Source organism: Tachysurus vachellii, chromosome 12 (genome assembly GCF_030014155.1).
Source record: "Tachysurus vachellii isolate PV-2020 chromosome 12, HZAU_Pvac_v1, whole genome shotgun sequence".
Classification (NCBI taxonomy): Eukaryota; Metazoa; Chordata; class Actinopteri; order Siluriformes; family Bagridae; genus Tachysurus; species Tachysurus vachellii.
Genome location: NC_083471.1, coordinates 23,585,462 through 23,602,961, shown reverse-complemented (window position 1 = coordinate 23,602,961; position 17,500 = coordinate 23,585,462). Strand labels below are relative to the sequence as shown.

General features: G+C 40.1%; 2 protein-coding genes across 2 annotated transcripts in view; both read right to left on the bottom strand.

Annotated features, from left to right (window-relative positions):
- lrrc74b (leucine rich repeat containing 74B) overlaps positions 1 to 239 on the bottom strand; it is a 17,398-nt gene extending 17,159 nt beyond the window's left edge. The window contains exons 1-2 of the mRNA XM_060883574.1: positions 192 to 239; positions 1 to 89 (exon numbers count right to left, since the gene is read on the bottom strand). The exon at positions 1 to 89 is cut by the window's left edge and continues 88 nt beyond it. Of these exons, the coding sequence (XP_060739557.1) occupies positions 1 to 68 (68 nt within the window). The 5' untranslated portion in view covers positions 69 to 89; positions 192 to 239. The remainder of the gene's footprint in view (positions 90 to 191) is intronic.
- Positions 240 to 3,260: 3,021 nt separating this feature from the next.
- nos1 (nitric oxide synthase 1 (neuronal)) overlaps positions 3,261 to 17,500 on the bottom strand; it is a 62,203-nt gene continuing 47,963 nt past the window's right edge. The window contains exons 21-29 of the mRNA XM_060883833.1: positions 17,417 to 17,500; positions 15,138 to 15,307; positions 11,382 to 11,592; positions 10,315 to 10,402; positions 9,967 to 10,088; positions 9,699 to 9,847; positions 7,782 to 7,976; positions 6,607 to 6,725; positions 3,261 to 5,720 (exon numbers count right to left, since the gene is read on the bottom strand). The exon at positions 17,417 to 17,500 is cut by the window's right edge and continues 110 nt beyond it. Of these exons, the coding sequence (XP_060739816.1) occupies positions 5,705 to 5,720; positions 6,607 to 6,725; positions 7,782 to 7,976; positions 9,699 to 9,847; positions 9,967 to 10,088; positions 10,315 to 10,402; positions 11,382 to 11,592; positions 15,138 to 15,307; positions 17,417 to 17,500 (1,154 nt within the window). The 3' untranslated portion in view covers positions 3,261 to 5,704. The remainder of the gene's footprint in view (positions 5,721 to 6,606; positions 6,726 to 7,781; positions 7,977 to 9,698; positions 9,848 to 9,966; positions 10,089 to 10,314; positions 10,403 to 11,381; positions 11,593 to 15,137; positions 15,308 to 17,416) is intronic.

The following is a 17,500-nucleotide window of genomic DNA, read 5'->3' as shown; positions in this document are numbered from 1 at the left end:
CCTTCATCACCATCATCCTCACACACCGAAGACAACAGCATCTCTCTGGCCACCTTTTTACCCACCATCTCTGAGTCTGTGTGTTTTCACTACATTAAATCATACTGCACATATCAGATCATACACATAGTGTTGGTGTAAAGCTTTCTCACAATTGTCGTACCTGCGAACAAAAAAGATTTGCTACCAACCTGGTGTATATTTCAGGACTGCTGTGTAAATAAATCAGTGCAGTGCTACCACAGTGACACACACACACACACACACACTGACTAACTGCACAGCTTCAGCTCTGAACTTTACACCACATGCTCCAATCAGCAGGGATTCTGAGCAGACGGGGGCGGGGCTTGTGTTGAGCTGGGTTTGCTTTGTTGACAGGTCGTCATGGCGCCGATCCTCCACTCATTCACGTCTCACTTCCTTATGTTCGTGACTGAGAACAATTGAACTGTATCTCGTGATTTGATTTTATGAACCAACCAAACAGCACTGAACAACTCTAAGAACTATTTCATTAGATATTTTAAGTTATACACTATATCATAATTCACATTTCCCACTTAAACAATAGGAGAAATAGTTTTCGTTTTCTTCGATGGACAACATAATTAGTCTTAACCGAATGATCAACATTAACTCCCTGAAAAATAATCGCAAACAAATTGTCATTCTAAGGAAGGACAAGTCCTAATCAACATCCCGCTGAGTCGCCCTGATGCGACATTTTCAAGCACCTGCAATCGAAAATATCAGTTAAACGTGTGGCGTTTGCAGTTACAAGAAAACAATACACAACACAGTGTTAATTAGTTTCCTTTAACAGCATATCCTCAAGTGTTTTTCCTCATTATAGCCATTTTTTGCCGTGAATGTTCTTTCTTTCTTGGTCTTTCTCTGTCGTATCATGTCACTGATGAAGCGTTGAGCACAAACTCCTCTATCCCTGATGATTAACAGCAGAAACTCTGCTACAAACCACTGACGCTGGAGACTCCTTCCGTATAACATCAGAGCCCAACTTAGAGATTAGCCACCGAGAGTCTTTTCTCGTGATCTCCACATAACAAGCTGTTTTACTGTTTGACTTAATCTTCTTTTTCATGATGTTTTCATGATGTAATTGTATCGTGAGAATAATCTCGTTTCTGGTCTATGATGCTATTTAAACACCATATTTCATACATCATTCTGTAGCCATCCGGACGTCCCGGTCCCTAAAACCGCCTTCAATGAAAACGTCTTTGACGATAAAGCTGCAGACCTCACAGTCTCTTAGGTGTCGGACAGTTTTGTGGAAGTTGTTGATCACTGACAGGATTTTTTTAGATTTACAGCATTTGGCAGATGCTCTTATCCAGAACGACTTACATTACCTCATTTTTATACAACTGAGCAATTGATGGTTAAGGGCCTTGCTCAGGGGCCCAACAGTGGAAGCTTGATGGACCTGGGATTGAACTCAAAACCTTCCGATTGGAAGCCCAACACCTTATCCACTAGGCTACCACATGCCCTGTTCCATAAGATCTGTTCCAGTTTTAGAGTCCCGGATCAAAGTAAAACCAAATGCAAAAATCCATGATGCTGCCTCTAGAACATGTTCTTATGCTGAGATCACGAGAAAATTAAGTCTTGATCACGATAAAACAACAAAGAAAAAAAATATCAATAATGCCTAGCCTCTAAGGACTTCTGTAAAATTTGGTCATTAACAGACTAAAGATTATGTTATGTTAAACTTCTGCTCTATTTAATGAGTTAAATGTGCCGCTGTAGTTCTACTGTAGATCTCATCATCATCATCATCATCATCATCATCAGCAACAATGTCCAGGTGAGATTTCACACTGGTGCTGGTTTACGTGAATGGATCAAGCTTTACTCTACATCACTCAATCCACTCATCAGAAACCTCTTTAAATGATTAGCCACGAAATCATGTTTTTGAAAAAACATTTTTAAGATAAACTATATATATATATATTTAAAAGATTCATTCATCTTCTACCGCTTATCCAAACTACCTCGGGTCACGGGGACATCTCAGGTGTCATCAGGCCAGGATACACCCTGGACGGAGTGCCAACCCATCGCAGGGCTCTCTCTCTCTCTCTCTCTCTCTCTCTCTCTCTCTCTCTCTCTATATATATATATATATACACATACATACATACATACATATGTTACATATATACATATGTTTATATATAAATAAAAGATTGTTTTTCTTAAATCTGACTGAACACACATTCACGTTTTCCACTGTACAGTCGGACCTGTCAGAGCCTTCTGACCAATCAGAGTATAGAATTTAAAGCAATAAAATAAAAGACACAGCACTACAACTCATGACATAGAAATGTTACTTTATTATTAAGTAGATGCAAAGTATTCTGAAATATGCAAGAAAGAAAATGCGTTAAAATGGCAAACGCTTCAAGGTTCATGTGTTGCACAGCAGTCACTGGAGTTCTTCTTTTTCCCTTTGAGTAGCAGCCGGAAGAAAAAAAAAAGAAAAGAAAAAAAAAAAAATAGTCCCTCAAGCTTTTTATTCTTTGTCACGATAGTTGACTAGACACAGTGCTGAATAAGAGGAACAGGACACAGTGGGGTCATGCATTTGCTTCCGATTCTCCAAAAGCAAAAGAAAAGAAAAAAAAATCAAGACTAGACATCAGAGATTTTTCCCTTTGACTTATTTCTAAACGAGGAACGTGTGAACGAACCAAAACCGGAAAACAGGACCGTTAATCAAAATACATTCTTAAAAAAATTCTCATACAGGTCAAATATATTGACATAGCCTCAAAACATATACTGTATATATTTATACTAGTGTATATGCACTTTTTATATCACAGAATGGATGGAAACAGCAAAACAGCAATGACCAACAGAGATGCGCTTAATGAAAGAAAATAAAGTTCATTAATGAGAGCTTGACATCTGGGTCAAATTCCATTGGATTCAAGTTTTCATTTGTGAAGAAACAAAATAAAGCAGGCCAAAGACAAAAGCCGCCCAAAAAAAAAAAAAAAATTATCACAATAATTGAAGCCATTTTTAAGATACAAGATGTTTTTGCTCTGCTTCACTTTGCTTGTGTGTCACATAAAAAAGGAAAAAAAAAAAATATATATATATATATATATATATATATATATATATATATATATATATATGTGTGTGTGTGTGTGTGTGTGTGTGTGTGTGTGTATATACATATACACACACACACACACACTTTTTTTTAAAAAAAGATTTTTTTTTCATGTTTAGAAGAGTGAGAGGGGGAAAAAATACACACACATCTCTAATATTTTGTAATTTTAAGTAAAAAATTAATATCAGGTCTGAGGAGAAAATGTTCTTGGTGTAATTGACATGCACGTTTTTTTCTTTTCTTTTCTTTTTTTTTTTATGAGTGTTTATGCATCGACGAGGCAACACGGCCAAAAACAAATGAGAAAATGACGTGCAAATAAAACACCGAACAAACGTTAAGATATCATTAAAGGACAAATATGGATTTTTTTTTTTTTTTTTTTTGGACTTTAGAGAAATGATAAATGTCGCAGTTATTGAACAAGCCATTATTGAGGCTGTGGCTGTGTGATGGTCGGGTTGTGTGACATTAACTGAATTTCCCTCGGGGGGAAACTCTGGTCTCTGGGAAGAACTTTTTGAAAAAAAAAAAATAAAAGATGTCCAGAACTTTATGATGTCATAAGAGTGCAGAGAAAAGCCTTCAATATGTTTCAGAGCCCTTGGAGGAATACTAGAGTTATGTATCTATTATAATTTCTCAATGGATTCCGAAGCAGAAAATAAAATCTGAATGTGTTGCTTTAACACACCCTTTTTAAAACAACTAAAGTAATTGAGTTCTGCACTTTCTTTTTATTATTATTATTATTTTTTTTTTACTGAAACACTACGCAAGCGTTTATGAGATCTTATTCCAGCATCTTCCAACATCAAGACCGCTTTCGTGATTTCTTTTGTGCTAAATTTACAAAACGTCTAAATCGAGTGACCCAAGATGTGTTATAAAGCTTCCTGACATTATATATATATACGTTCCAACGACGAACGACTTCGTAGCTCAATTTAATACATAACGACAATATCATATAATGACGATGAAAAAAAAAATCCACGTAAATATTCATACATTAAATGTTTAAAGTAATCGTACAAATTTTACCTTATGCGAGGGCCAAAGGAATCGTACACCGCGTTGTGTAGTATAATTAAATTCTATTCAATTTTATAGCTTTGGTGCTTTTAGTTGTCGGAAAGCTGAACTCCCGAGATTCAGGACATCAATTATAAATGTTAAATTGAAGTGTATCTCTAATAAGCACATTTGATTCATATTCACTTTCTTTTCTGTGCTAATTAATACATTAGCTTACAAGCATGTAATTATGGTGGTTGTTATTTATTCAGATCAATGCAAGTCCATGTAAATGAGTTGTTACTATAGCAACAATAACACAGAAAGGTGCGTTAATAGAAATCGGGTAGATCTGATGGTGAGAATGAATCCAAATGAATCGATGCCTTCTGAACAATTAGTCAAGAAGTCAGCTGTGTGTAAATGTACGGTAAAATAAGCCCAGAAATGGCACAGCACCAGCTTACTTCATCGATGTACATGAAAAGTTTTAACGTTAGCATTTTTAACGTCTATTGTTAAAAGCGCTATACAAATTAAATTGGATTATTTCTGTAAAAATCCGTCACTTGACAAAAGCAGTCTCGATGTCACATTCTGGCTGTTGGAACGCTTTATAAACGCATACGTAATTACGTCTATAGTCGTAAGAACAGACATGAAGCCTAAATAAACTATTACTTCATTTTCTTTTAGCTCTTTTCTCAAAATGATGAGAAAACACACAGACAGCATGTGCAAATGTATCGCAAAAGCGGTTTTTTTTTTTAATCCAATGCCTTTAATCAAACCACAATATGGTGTCTATATGATTTTGTCCTTTATAAAACAGTTCTGTTGCAGTCCAGTTTGTTTAAATGCACTCACTTGTGATGATTTAGTACCGGTGCTGAAGCTGACACTATTTCATCAGAAAACACAGCATGCATTGAAATCCTAACCCACTGAAAAAGAGAGAGAGAGAGAGAGAGAGAGAGAGAGAAATAAAAAAACAACCTCTCCATCGGTGGCGGCGTTTGTAGTTTCTGATCCAGACACGGTATGATGTGCAGGGTGATGTACACGTTTTTTAGACTAAACTCAAAGCTAAACTGTTTAATACCAACACGTAACAGCTATTTTGATTCGTGATATAGCAGGACTTGACATCATGGGTCTTGGTCATGCATCCACAATAGGCAGTTAGTATTCAGGTGCCTGATGTGCACAGCATATACATAAAGAAAGAAAGCAAGAAAGAAAAAAAAAATACATGTGCATACATGAGATAAAAAGTGCATTCCGGAAAGATTTCTAGCAAAGAAAGAAAAAAAACAAACAAACAAGAAATTCATATTATAAATGTTGATTTCAACCACACAAATGCAGTAAAAACTACCAGAGTGAAAGCATCATAACTGGAGAATAAAAGAAACTTGGCACAGTTTTCTTAAGTTGTAGCAGTTGCTTTTTTTTTCCTGGCCTGGAGGAAGGTTTCATTGTCGCTCCTGAAATCCAGAAATCCGGTAACAAAACGAGGTTTTATGAACAAAACACCCTGCAAAAAACAGACAAAATAAAAGAAAGACAATTAAAACAAGGTTCTTATGCTGACACGAGGACTTTGAAGTGACTTGTCTCGCAGAAAACACGGCGGTACGTGCTAATTGTGAGCGTGGCTCTCACAAAGAGTGCTGGGTGAACAGGCTCTTATCAGCGCCAGCACAAGCGAGGGAGCTGCCGTAAAGAAGCCACTCGCTCAGCACTAATCCTGTTACAGCAATGTTCTACTCGACAGCGCTGTTCCTCATCACTGTTTCTATAGTTACGGCGAACACGCCGGTTTCAGAGGTAGCTGTGCTAATGTCAAGAGCACGGAGCACTCCTCCTGGAAACGCATCACCCTCCTCCCCCCCTCCCCCCCAACCCACCACCATTAAAAAAAAGGAAAGATCCGTTTCTAACTCCAGGACAAAATATATACTGCAGGCACCAGTAAGAATCCATGGAAATGATAGTCATAAAAAAAATAAAAAAAAACTGTTGCTAGGCAATGGGAAGCCTGGCACTATGCACAAGCTAGATAAATTTAGTTATGCAAGATAATTTATTCAGCTAGGACATAACATTTTTTTATATAGGCAAATTTGAGATTATAATCCTTTCCGTCAGACAAATAAAATCTCACATCATGTGAAATTACACTGTATAATTACAAGTGTAATATTTCAGCCTCATTAAGAAGCTTCTGCCTTTTTTTTTATTAGATTTAAATTGCAGTAGCTTTGTTGTAATGTTCTACTGTGCTGTAATCTGCTAGCATGCTATCTATAGTAAGATACAATAGAATATTTTGGGAAGTGAGTGCAGCATCTTTTAGCATCATGTTCAGTGTTTATTTTTTTGTTCTAATTTTACCAGACTAAAGAAAGAGACACACTTACTCATCTGAGTCTTTCTTGCTCTCTTCGATGTACGCGATAGACTCTGACCTCAGCCGGTTCGTCACCTCATAAGTACGCAGAGTAACTCCAAATATATCTTCATGGTAACGATTTTCATCCTGCATAAGATGTGCAGACAGAAAACAATGTCAAAAAAAAACCCTTGGGTTTACATTTTCCTTACACAATAGAAAATACTTACAAAATGTACTTGCTTGTTAGAGAGAGAGAGAGAGAGAGAGAGAGAGAGAGAATAAACTACGAGACAAACAAGTGTGTAACTACAAATTCTTGTATGATTAATATATAAAAGTTCTCAACTCCATTCATCTCATGCATAAACAACTAATGATTCATCATGTGATTTACAGCTGTTTCAATGAAGCATTATGAGATGTGCTACTTCTGTGCAAAGTTTTATTTTAATCAAAGATATATTCTTTGGGACAAAAATGTCCCACCTCCTTCGGTGGACTGACCAACTCATAGACCACACCTCCTTCAGTGGGCTGACCAACTCATAGACCACACCTCCTTCAGTGGACTGACCAACACAGAGGCCACACCTCCTTCAGTGGGACTGACCAACACAGAGGCCACACCTCCTTCAGTAGGACTAACCAACACAGAGGCCACACCTCCTTCAGTGGGACTGACCAGCACAGAGGCCACACCTCCTTCAGTGGGACTAACCAACACAGAGGCCACACCTCCTTCAGTGGGACTAACCAACACAGAGGCCACACCTCCTTCAGTGGGACTGACCAACACAGAGGCCACACCTCCTTCAGTGGGACTGACCAACACAGAGGCCACACCTCCTTCAGTGGGACTGACCAACACAGAGGCCAAAACCTTTTGTCTTTTCTTTGTCTGAGGTTAGAAATGACAGGTTACAACATTTAGTCACAATGCAGCATAACAGGCGTAGAAGCCATACCTCCATCACTGGAACGGAATCAACAAAGCCATGTTGCCAAGACTGAGACCGAGCGAAAATGGTAGACCACTTTAATCAAAGGAGAGGCAGAAGTCCGGTTGTCCCTAAGCACCTACACAGTTCTGATTTTTCTGCCATTCATGTAGACGTAATGATTATGGGTGGATTCTGATACACTTAGGACAATTAACCAGGAAGATAAAATATTAAACTAGCAATTTGGAGCAGGTCTGACCCTCAGTTTGCTTATGTAGAACCCAGCATCCTCCAGACTCATGTTGCCGTGTAGTTTGATGATCTGCTGGATGGTCTTCAGCACATCTCCAGCCATGGTGACATCACCACACACATAAATGTGTCCCCCTTCCTCTCTCAAACGTTGATACACCGTCTCAGACAACTGCTCGCGAAGGACATCCTGAACGTATTTCTGAGAAAGAAAAAGAGGACGTGAAGATGGGATGGGAGACAGAAGATAATGAAAAACTAGAAAGTGTCAGGGTAATGCAAGACGTATACATTGCAAAGAAGAGAGGAACCTTTGCATCATCACTGCTCCCTTTCAACAGTTTTTTTTACTGTGAATGAGACACCTGTATTTTTCACTCAGACACATTTCATTGTGTTGTTTTCTTCAAAGCTCTTTGATATTTTAAACACTATATAAAACTTGTCCGTGTTCAACAAGGACACTCTGTATAAAAAGACGATTATTCAAATCAAATATGAGAATGGTAGTGTGTATTCATCTTAGTGTAGCCCTGGGGTGTCCAATCTTAACCGAGACATACTTCTGCTTGATTGGAATGAAACTCTGCACCCACGCCGTGCCCTTTGCGGATAAGATTGGACACCCCGTTGCAGGCAATTCCATAATCCTGTTCAGCACACTAGAGGTTCGACAAATACGGTATAACATTCCAAGCCATCTTTCTAAATTTAAAGTATATTTACAAAAGTAAATGAATTGAAGGTTCCTAGTTTGGTAGCTTAGATTAGTTTGTAGAATGTAAACAGCTGTTTAGAGGATAAAATGTGCCAACTAGGGTAACACAAACAAATCATTCATTCATTCATCTTCTACCGCTTATCCGAACTACCTCGGGTGCCGGGGAGCCTGTGCCTATCTCAGGCGTCATCGGGCATCAAGGCAGGATACACCCTGGACGGAGTGCCAACCCATCGCAGGGCACACACACTCTCATTCACTCACACTCTCACACGACGGACAATTTTCCAGAGATGCCAATCAACCTACCATGCATGTCTTTGGACCGGGGGAGGAAACCGGAGTACCCGGAGGAAACCCCCGAGGCACGGGGAGAACATGCAAACTCCACACACACAAGGTGGAGGCGGGAATCGAACCCCCAACCCTGGAGGTGTGAGGTGAACGTGCTAACCACTAAGCCACCGTGCCCCCCCATAAACAAATCAATTGCACATGAAATATTGCACAGATTGGTTGTACAGAGACGTGTACAGTGTAGCTTTTGGATTGGGAAAAGACCTGAAAAAACACTCAAAATAAACCAGAACAAAAACAACTAGTACGGTTTGAAGACACAAGTGATTAAGTGTAATACCAACATGTTACTTTTTTTAAGCTTATTTTTAGCAAATTTTAGTATATTCTGGTTTGTGGCATGTTAGAAGATGTCTAAGGGCCTTTTTACACCTGGTCACTTCATGTGTTTTCTCTGATCCGATATCTATCTGATTTGTTAAAACCGTTCCATTTACATTAGACCACATAAATGCGTCTCGGCGAATCGGATATCGATCCGTTCTTTCTGCTCACGCCCAAAATGCAAATATATTTGACTAAAGATGATAGACGTAAAATCTACCCAAGAAAAAAAAAAAAATCAAACCTAAACATCAGTACTGAACTGATAAATCAGTGGGGAATAAATTTATATATTAGTTTCAGTATAAAAACAAATTCTTTAACAGTTTCTCTAAACAAACTATGGTCAAGGGTGTCTTTAATCTGAAACCTACTATGGCTTCCTTTCATTTAAAATGCCCTCAATGAGACAGGGATGTTGGCCGTTACCAAGCCAACGGTCTCCATAAAGGATCCCAGCTGCTTCATGCACTATATTTCTTAAAGCTGTGAATATGCTTCAGTTTTTGTTCATATTTTCACCTTTGGTCTTCCGGGTTCTCGTGAGTATGCAGTGTAGAGTTCTTTAAAGACTTCTTTGTTCTTGGCCTGGATGGTCTCTTCCTTGTAGATGTGGTCCATCTGTGACTGTCGACACCCGAACACCAGAATCATTGGACAAGCCTTGATGCCTGTTTGAAAAAAAAAATGCACAAAGCACTTGTTCAGAATTGGGTCATTACTTTATGCTTTTAAGATACGTTCATGGATGATTGAGGGCATTGCTTTAAGTTTTAGGATTAAAACTCGCCTTTATTTTCAAGATCGTAAAGTCTCTGTTGCCAGAAGCTTCTGAAGGGGGCAATGCCTGTTCCTGGACCAATAAGAATGCATGGTACTTTGCTGTCCTTTGGCATGCGGAAGGTTGGGGCTCTGGAAGAGAAAGTAAAGTTTTCATCTTGAAACAAATAAAAAAGTTAGATTTTTTTTTACCAAACAATATGTTGGAAAGGTCTAATTCTTCCAGCCCTAAATTGATCGCCACCCAAACTGGTGGAAAATGAAACAGCATGCAGTAGACCAGGCGGGTTAACCGGAGGGAACGTCTAACAGAAAACATTCCAAACTGAACATATGAAATCAAGGAAAAGAACGTTACCCTCTGACGAAGCATGGGACCATTTCGTCCGTCTCTAAGCTGTTGAGCCAGGATGAACACACTCCGTGGTGTATGGGACCGGCTCCGTCTGCAGAGAAACGAAACATACAGTACGCTTGCTTGACTGAACACCTCTCCAGCACTGATCTGATGCCTAGTGATTAAACCAGCTGGGGTCTGACAGAGAGCATTTCGGATGAATTGGGACTGCTGGAATTTAACTGGTAATTATGCTATTACGTACATCATTTGCTGTTTACGATGCATTTAGAGAGAAGGGCGAGGAGAGTGAGTGGAGGAGTGCGAGAGGTGACCTCGTAAGTGCGAGAGATGATTGCCGTCTTTATTTTGATCAAATCAGTCGTAACAAATCAACTAAATGATCCGGCTTCTGCCAAAAGAGCTGCTGAAAGTGAGAAGGCCCTTAGTGTATTGCACTTCAGGCAAAATTGCCAGTAATTGCTAAGTTCCAAGAAAAGCAGTCTGGAGTCAGTGACAGGTTCAATGGGTTTATAAGTGTTTCAAAGGGCCATTTTTGAGTTACGTTGATCTGAGTACTCTAAATTTACTTCATTCTGCCTTTACAGGATAACAGGGATATTTCTCACTTCACTTAGAGATTAGTACTTATTGTCAAAAAAATAAATTATTACTGAATACCTAATTGGGGGCACGGTGGCTTAGTGGTTAGCACGTTCGCCTCACACCTCCAGGGTTGGGGGTTCGATTCCCACCTCCACCTTGTGTGTGTAGAGTTTGCATGTTCTCCCCGTGCCTCGGGGGTTTCCTCCGGGTACTCCGGTTTCCTCCCCCGGTCCAAAGACATGCATGGTAGGTTGATTGGCATCTCTGGAAAAATTGTCCCTAGTGTGTGATTGCGTGAGTGAATGAGAGTGTGTGTGTGTGCCCTGCGATGGGTTGGCACTCCGTCCAGGGTGTATCCTGCCTTGATGCCCGAGATAGGCACAAGCTCCCCGTGACCCGAGGTAGTTCGGATAAGCGGTAGAAGATGAATGAATGAATGAATAAATCCAGTGGACTTTTGAAAGATGGTACAACTGTCTTACCCCGAGTGCGGTACGAGACCACAGCTACGGTGAGGTGGATCTCGCCCGGGTGAAGGTCCGGTGAGGAGCTGATGGAGTAGTAGCGTGGCTGCAGCAGGGGCAACTGGGTAAGGAGAAGTGTACAGGGCACCTGCAGCGATGGGAACTCCTCTAATACCTCCACCATGGTGGGGTTATTGTACCACTTCCACTCTTCATACTCCTGTAGTCCCTGTAGATACACAAACATTTAAAAAAAAAAAAGGATTTCTTTTAGAGAAATATTCTACACTCTGGTTGATCTTAAGATTTAAGATGTGGGTTACTTATCATGTAGCTACTGTAAGTGATGTAGCACTTGAACTTAACCGACATCTGATTTCTGCGCCATGACTGTGACGCGATCGCAAAAACCTTTCGATTTTTTTTTAAACGCAGTACTATGCAAAAGTATTCACACCCCTTAAGAGCCATCGTATTCATATGCATGACAAATTTATTACAGTAACAGATTTAAGTCAGTGGTCAGCTTTGCACCCGCTTAAGGCTGATTTTAACTGATTCTTCCTGGCAGAATTACTCCAGGTTTATCAGACTGCTTGGGTGCCAATGGTTGGCTGCAATATCCAAACCAAAATCCCAGTGAGGGTCAGATTCATATCAGGATTTTGACTGGGGTAAAACATTTAACTCTTTGTTGTAACCACTTTATCATTTAGCAACTTTTAGCTTTAGCATTGCTTTTTTTCCATCAGGCTAAAGCAGCTTTGCTTGTAATATCTCCACACAATTTTCCCTTTGATTTTGACAAAAAAAAAAAAAAGAAAACACCACAACAACAACAACAAAAAAAAAAACAGGACCTGGGGTAGGAAACTAACCTCAGTGCATGATGCTGCCACGACTATTTTTCACTGCATGGATGGAGTTAATTAAACGATGTACTGTGTTATGTTGGTGCCAAACAAAGTGCTTTGAACCTTTCCTTAATACTGTATCTTAATCTTGATCTCATCACACCAGAAAACACATCTTGGCTTTTCTTAAGCCTTGGTTTTCTTTCTAGCCACAATTCTGCAGAGCTCATGAAATGGTTGTCTGGTGCACCTTCTCCTTCATCCAATCTCAGACACTCTACTCTGTTACTCTTACAGAGTGACTGCAGGCCTCACTGTGACTTTTCTCAACAGTCCCTTTCTTGTACTTGGGCTGAGTTTTGATGGAAGTCTTTGTCTCAGTAGTGCTTGGGTAAAGTTACTGCGACATCCAGCTCTTCATCCTGTTGCAAACACTGCATGAAAAGAGTGCAAGCTTGAAGTCTTGGGAAACAGTCAGATGTGCGAGGGTAAAAATCAGACCCAGGGAAATTTCCAGACACAAGCACATACCCCAGTTCAGCTGACACATTCAAGAATTTGTTGTAGTTTGACAGAATATTCAAACTAGGCTATAGCAGAGATGAGTGTGAAAGATAACTGTATTGTAGATCACAGCAAACTACATTAAGGCAAAGTTACCAAATTCTATTACTATTACTTCTATTACCCCTGACATTTCAGAGGGGAAGGCCAATTATAAGTCAACAGCATCCTTGTTAAACGGTATCTTTCATCTGGAGCTTCCAGAGTTTGATTTTGAATTCCAAAAATTTTATTAAAGAAAACCGACCAATAATTAAATTTGTCTTTAAAAATTCATTGGAACTTAATTTGCATTTGCAATACAAATAAAAAAAAGGAAGAATTTGTTTTTATGGAATGTTATTCAGGGGGCACGGTGTCTTAGTGGTTAGCACGTTCGCCTCACACATCCAGGGTTGTTGGTTCGATTCCCGCCTCCTCCTTGTGTGTGTGGAGTTTGCATGTTCTCCTCGTGCCTCGGGGGTTTCCTCCGGGTACTCCGGTTTCCTCCTCCGGTCCAAAGACATGCATGGTAGGTTGATTGGCATCTCTGGAAAATTGTCTGTAGTGTGTGATTGCGTGAGTGAATGAGAGTGTGTGTGTGCCCTGCGATGGGTTGGCACTCCATCCAGGGTGTATCCTGCCTTGATGCCCGATGACGCCTGACGCCGGCTCCCCGGTAGAAAATGAGTGAGTGAGTGAGAGAGAGTTTCCAATGTTTTTGTATACGTTTGCAAGGTTTGCAAGGAAAAACTTATCGTCCGTCTCCATGAATGGTTCATAACATTCCCGCTTTGTTTTAGTCATGAGCTCATATGCATTTAAATAGACCTGATATTCTCATACCCTTACACAGCCATGATATTTACCATGCTGGCTCCAATTTAAAACACGATTCTAAGAGGGCGACGCTCTGGATTCAAAAGTGTCTCATGTGTCTGTCATCATCATGAGCCAAAAAGCTCTTGTGGTCCTCAAATTCACAAATGGCAATTTGCCCAAAAAAGGGCCGGTGCAGCTGTTGCCAGTTGTTCTCTCGCACCCACACACTGCGTTTTGTAGCTGAAACACACTCATGACTTTATTGCAAAGAACTTCACATGGAATTATGATTGGTATGATCTGACTGGAATACTTAACTCTGTTGACATCACTGAACAGCATCCTTTTTTAGACCGAAAGCATGCGTACATGTGGGTAAGGCAATACGTATATTGTTTTCATGAAAGTTTTTTTTTTACATAAAAAAAAAAAAAAAAAAGGTGATTTAGTAAAGAATAAATCAGTTATAGCACGTTACAGGGTTACCGAAAAATCGGCGTGTCTGAGAAGTGTTTTATTCTTATACAGTTACAATTTACCAGACTAAACTAAATATAGTCATAGTAGCTATAAACAAACAATATAACAACAAATGCAGCTAAACGTGACTAAGAATTTAACAATGGAGACTCCTTCCCAAAAATGAAAGATTTGTCTTTGTTAAATATCAACAGGGAAGACATTTAATTTATTTATACATCCATCCGTCCGTCCATCATACACACTAGTGCAGCCCAAGCGAGCATAAACGATACCATCAATCTGAAGGATTAAGAACCACTAGTGCAAAGAGAACACATCGGCTCTAAATGACTTCTGTGGTGCAGATTAAAGCTTAGGGTTGATGAGCTCTGGGATTCACTATAAATGTTCAAAATGTCTCTAAATGTCAGAATTCAAGGCAAGCTTGAAATGAGTTTAAAATTATACAATCATTCATGAAGATACCGCTTGCGGTCCTCCGCAACAACAGGACGGAACAGATTCTTTCCCACCTCCTCCTCCTCTCCGGCTAAGTCCATCGACTTTTGATTTTCTCTTTCCCTCTACGTTCCTCTTCCCAAATCATTCAGTCGTTTCCTTCAGAGTCAGCGGAACCAGAATGGGGTGACTCACTGGCTTGGCAGCCATTTTTAGCAACATTGCACTGAACTGCAAAGCCCGCGTTACAGTGGGAGGAAGTGAGAGGGAAATATTTCTGAGGCAGAAGAAAATGGCATTGACACTGAGTGATTGGCAAGGGGAAGCGAGACAGTTGGAGGGGTAATGAATGATCTGACTGAGAAAATTGCTGCTAATTTGAAAAGCAAAGCCAGAGTCACGCACGACGGTGGCGGCGTCTTTAGCTGCACGCAGAGCGAGTGTCGGACAATGCGTCCGAATGCGTTAATAAAATGAGTAAAACTGGCAAATTAGGTTAAAAATGTTGAAAACAAACACAACACTCTTTCAAGAGGTTTGGACAGACTGAACTCTGAGGATGCGTTGTTTGATGGTGACTATCGCGTCATGCACAATTACTGTACAACCGTGCAAAGTGACGTGCGTTTCCTACCTTGCTAAGCACCTCTAATCTCTTCCTCTGTTTCTCATTGGTGGCTAAAGGAGCAAACTGCTGCAGGAGCAAAGGACTGGGAGGGGTCGTGATGTCCAGAAAGTATTTAAACGCTTGATAAATGGTGCACGGAGGAATCCGACTCTCGTCTGTCCAGTTACTGATCACTCCTGTGGAGGGGAGAAAACAAGTCAGAGTTAATACCGTAATAAAGAAGACCGAGAGACGGTCTTAAGATCACTCGCATTGAGAGTAAGATGAAAAGGTTAACAGTCAGACATGCTTTCATGCACTTCTATAATGTGCACGTCTGCGATTAAGAGATTGTGCCTGTTCCTGCCCTTTGTACATCTGTCTAGACGGAATTTAATGATTTAATAAATGAGCGCAAATGAGTCGACTGGCCTCCTGCATCTAGGCAGTTACATCTACATGCTGAGAGGATGAGATAATTACGCTCTATATGAATTTATTTTTAAACCTACCGACAGGTTCACATTCTGAATTGTTGTAGTAACACAATCGCACGTTCACGTCACCTCTTCTTATTTATTTTAACTCGGTTTATTCTGTTTTTAAAAGGAGAAGTGGTCAGGTTGTATACTGTGCATATCTGTGTAAGGTTGCACTTACAGAGCATCTCTGTTTCTCAGTTCGTTAAATATTAAAGATCTAATTGGAGGGAGGCACGGTGGCTTAGTGGTTAGCACGTTTGCCTCACACCTCCAGGGTTGGGGGTTCGATTCCCACCTCCGCCTTGTGTGTGTGGAGTTTGCATGTTCTCCCCGTGCCTCGGGGGTTTCCTCCGGGTACTCCGGTTTCCTCCCCCGGTCCAAAGACATGCATGGTAGGTTGATTGGCATCTCTGGAAAATTGTCCGTAGTGTGTGAGTGTGTGTGAATGAGAGTGTGTGTGTGTCCTGCGATGGGTTGGCACTCCGTCCAGGGTGTATCCTGCCTTGATGCCCGATGACGCCTGAGATAGGCACAGGCTCCCCGTGACCCGAGGTAGTTCGGATAAGCGGTAAAAAAAATGATTGAGAGCGAGTGAGTGAGAACTAAATGAGCACCGCATGTTGTCTGTATACCATATAAACTCTGATTAAATTCATGATTCTGATTGGTCATTCTCAAGGTGAAAGGATTTGTGCTTTCTGTTGAAAAAAAAAATAAGCTTCATGTGTATTTCAAGAGAGAAATAAAGAGAAGCTGCTAAGGGAATGACTGTATATTTTCTACACAAGGTTTCTAACTAACTTGGCATAAGTGTGATGTGTCTTTGGTTCCTTTTGTTGATGAAAAAGGTAATCGCGGGCATGTCGTTATGAGAGAAGAAGAACAGGACTCATCACGACTTGCTGTTATAAGAAACATGGTGTTGATTATTTTCCCATAACAGCACCCACCATAGTCATTTTTATTCCTTACATAAATGAACACAAATGTGCCACTTAACACTTAACTCCTGAGTCTAGACAGCGCTACCTGCTGAGAGGCTGAGATAATTATGCTCTTTATTCATTTATTATTTAACTTACTGGCTAAACAAAATTCCAGGTTGCATTTACAGCACCTGAGCTCCTCAATTCTTGAAACAGGAGAGGCTGATGAGAGCAAAAGTGGTGTGTAGATCATGGTCTCTTGATGGATGGATGGGTGGGTGGATGGATGGATGACTTGATCCTTTGTACGTTTATATACTAATTAAGTCAATCTTTAAAAAAAGGAGGGATTCCTTGATCCTTGGTTCTATATAGAACCTTGGGGAAAACTTCTGCACTTGACCTGTGGAAACTTTCCCAAAATGGTTCTATGAAAAACACTCAGCAACAAAGCCACAGGGGTTCTGTATATTATAGAAATCCAAGAATTACTCCACAAGGTAATGGCATTCATCTAAGTAAAGAATCTTTCTGGAGTTCTATATATAAAGCGCCAATTGTGGTTCTCAGCAGAACCATTCAATTAAACGGTGTATCTCTTGGTTCTCTTGGCTCAACCATGTCATCTGCTAAACATACACTGAATTTACATCATTAATACCTTGTAGTTTGTCCTGATGTGCAGGATTTGTATACAGGTCAGTTTATGTCCACCCTCTTGGTTGGTTTATAGATTAGACATACATATTTGTACATATATAGCCCAAGTCAAAATGGACCATATAGAGAATATACAGCTCTGGTCACTGCATCCGTGTGTCTTCAGACTGACTAATTTGTCCCCTTTTGTCTCTTTGAATGTTACTCTAAACATCTACTCCTCGAAAAATGTTTTTACCTAGTGCTGTGTTCCTCTCTTCCAGAAACTCCACCCTTACGATTTGATTGACAGGAGGCGCATCCTCTAGTTTGTCGATCAGAG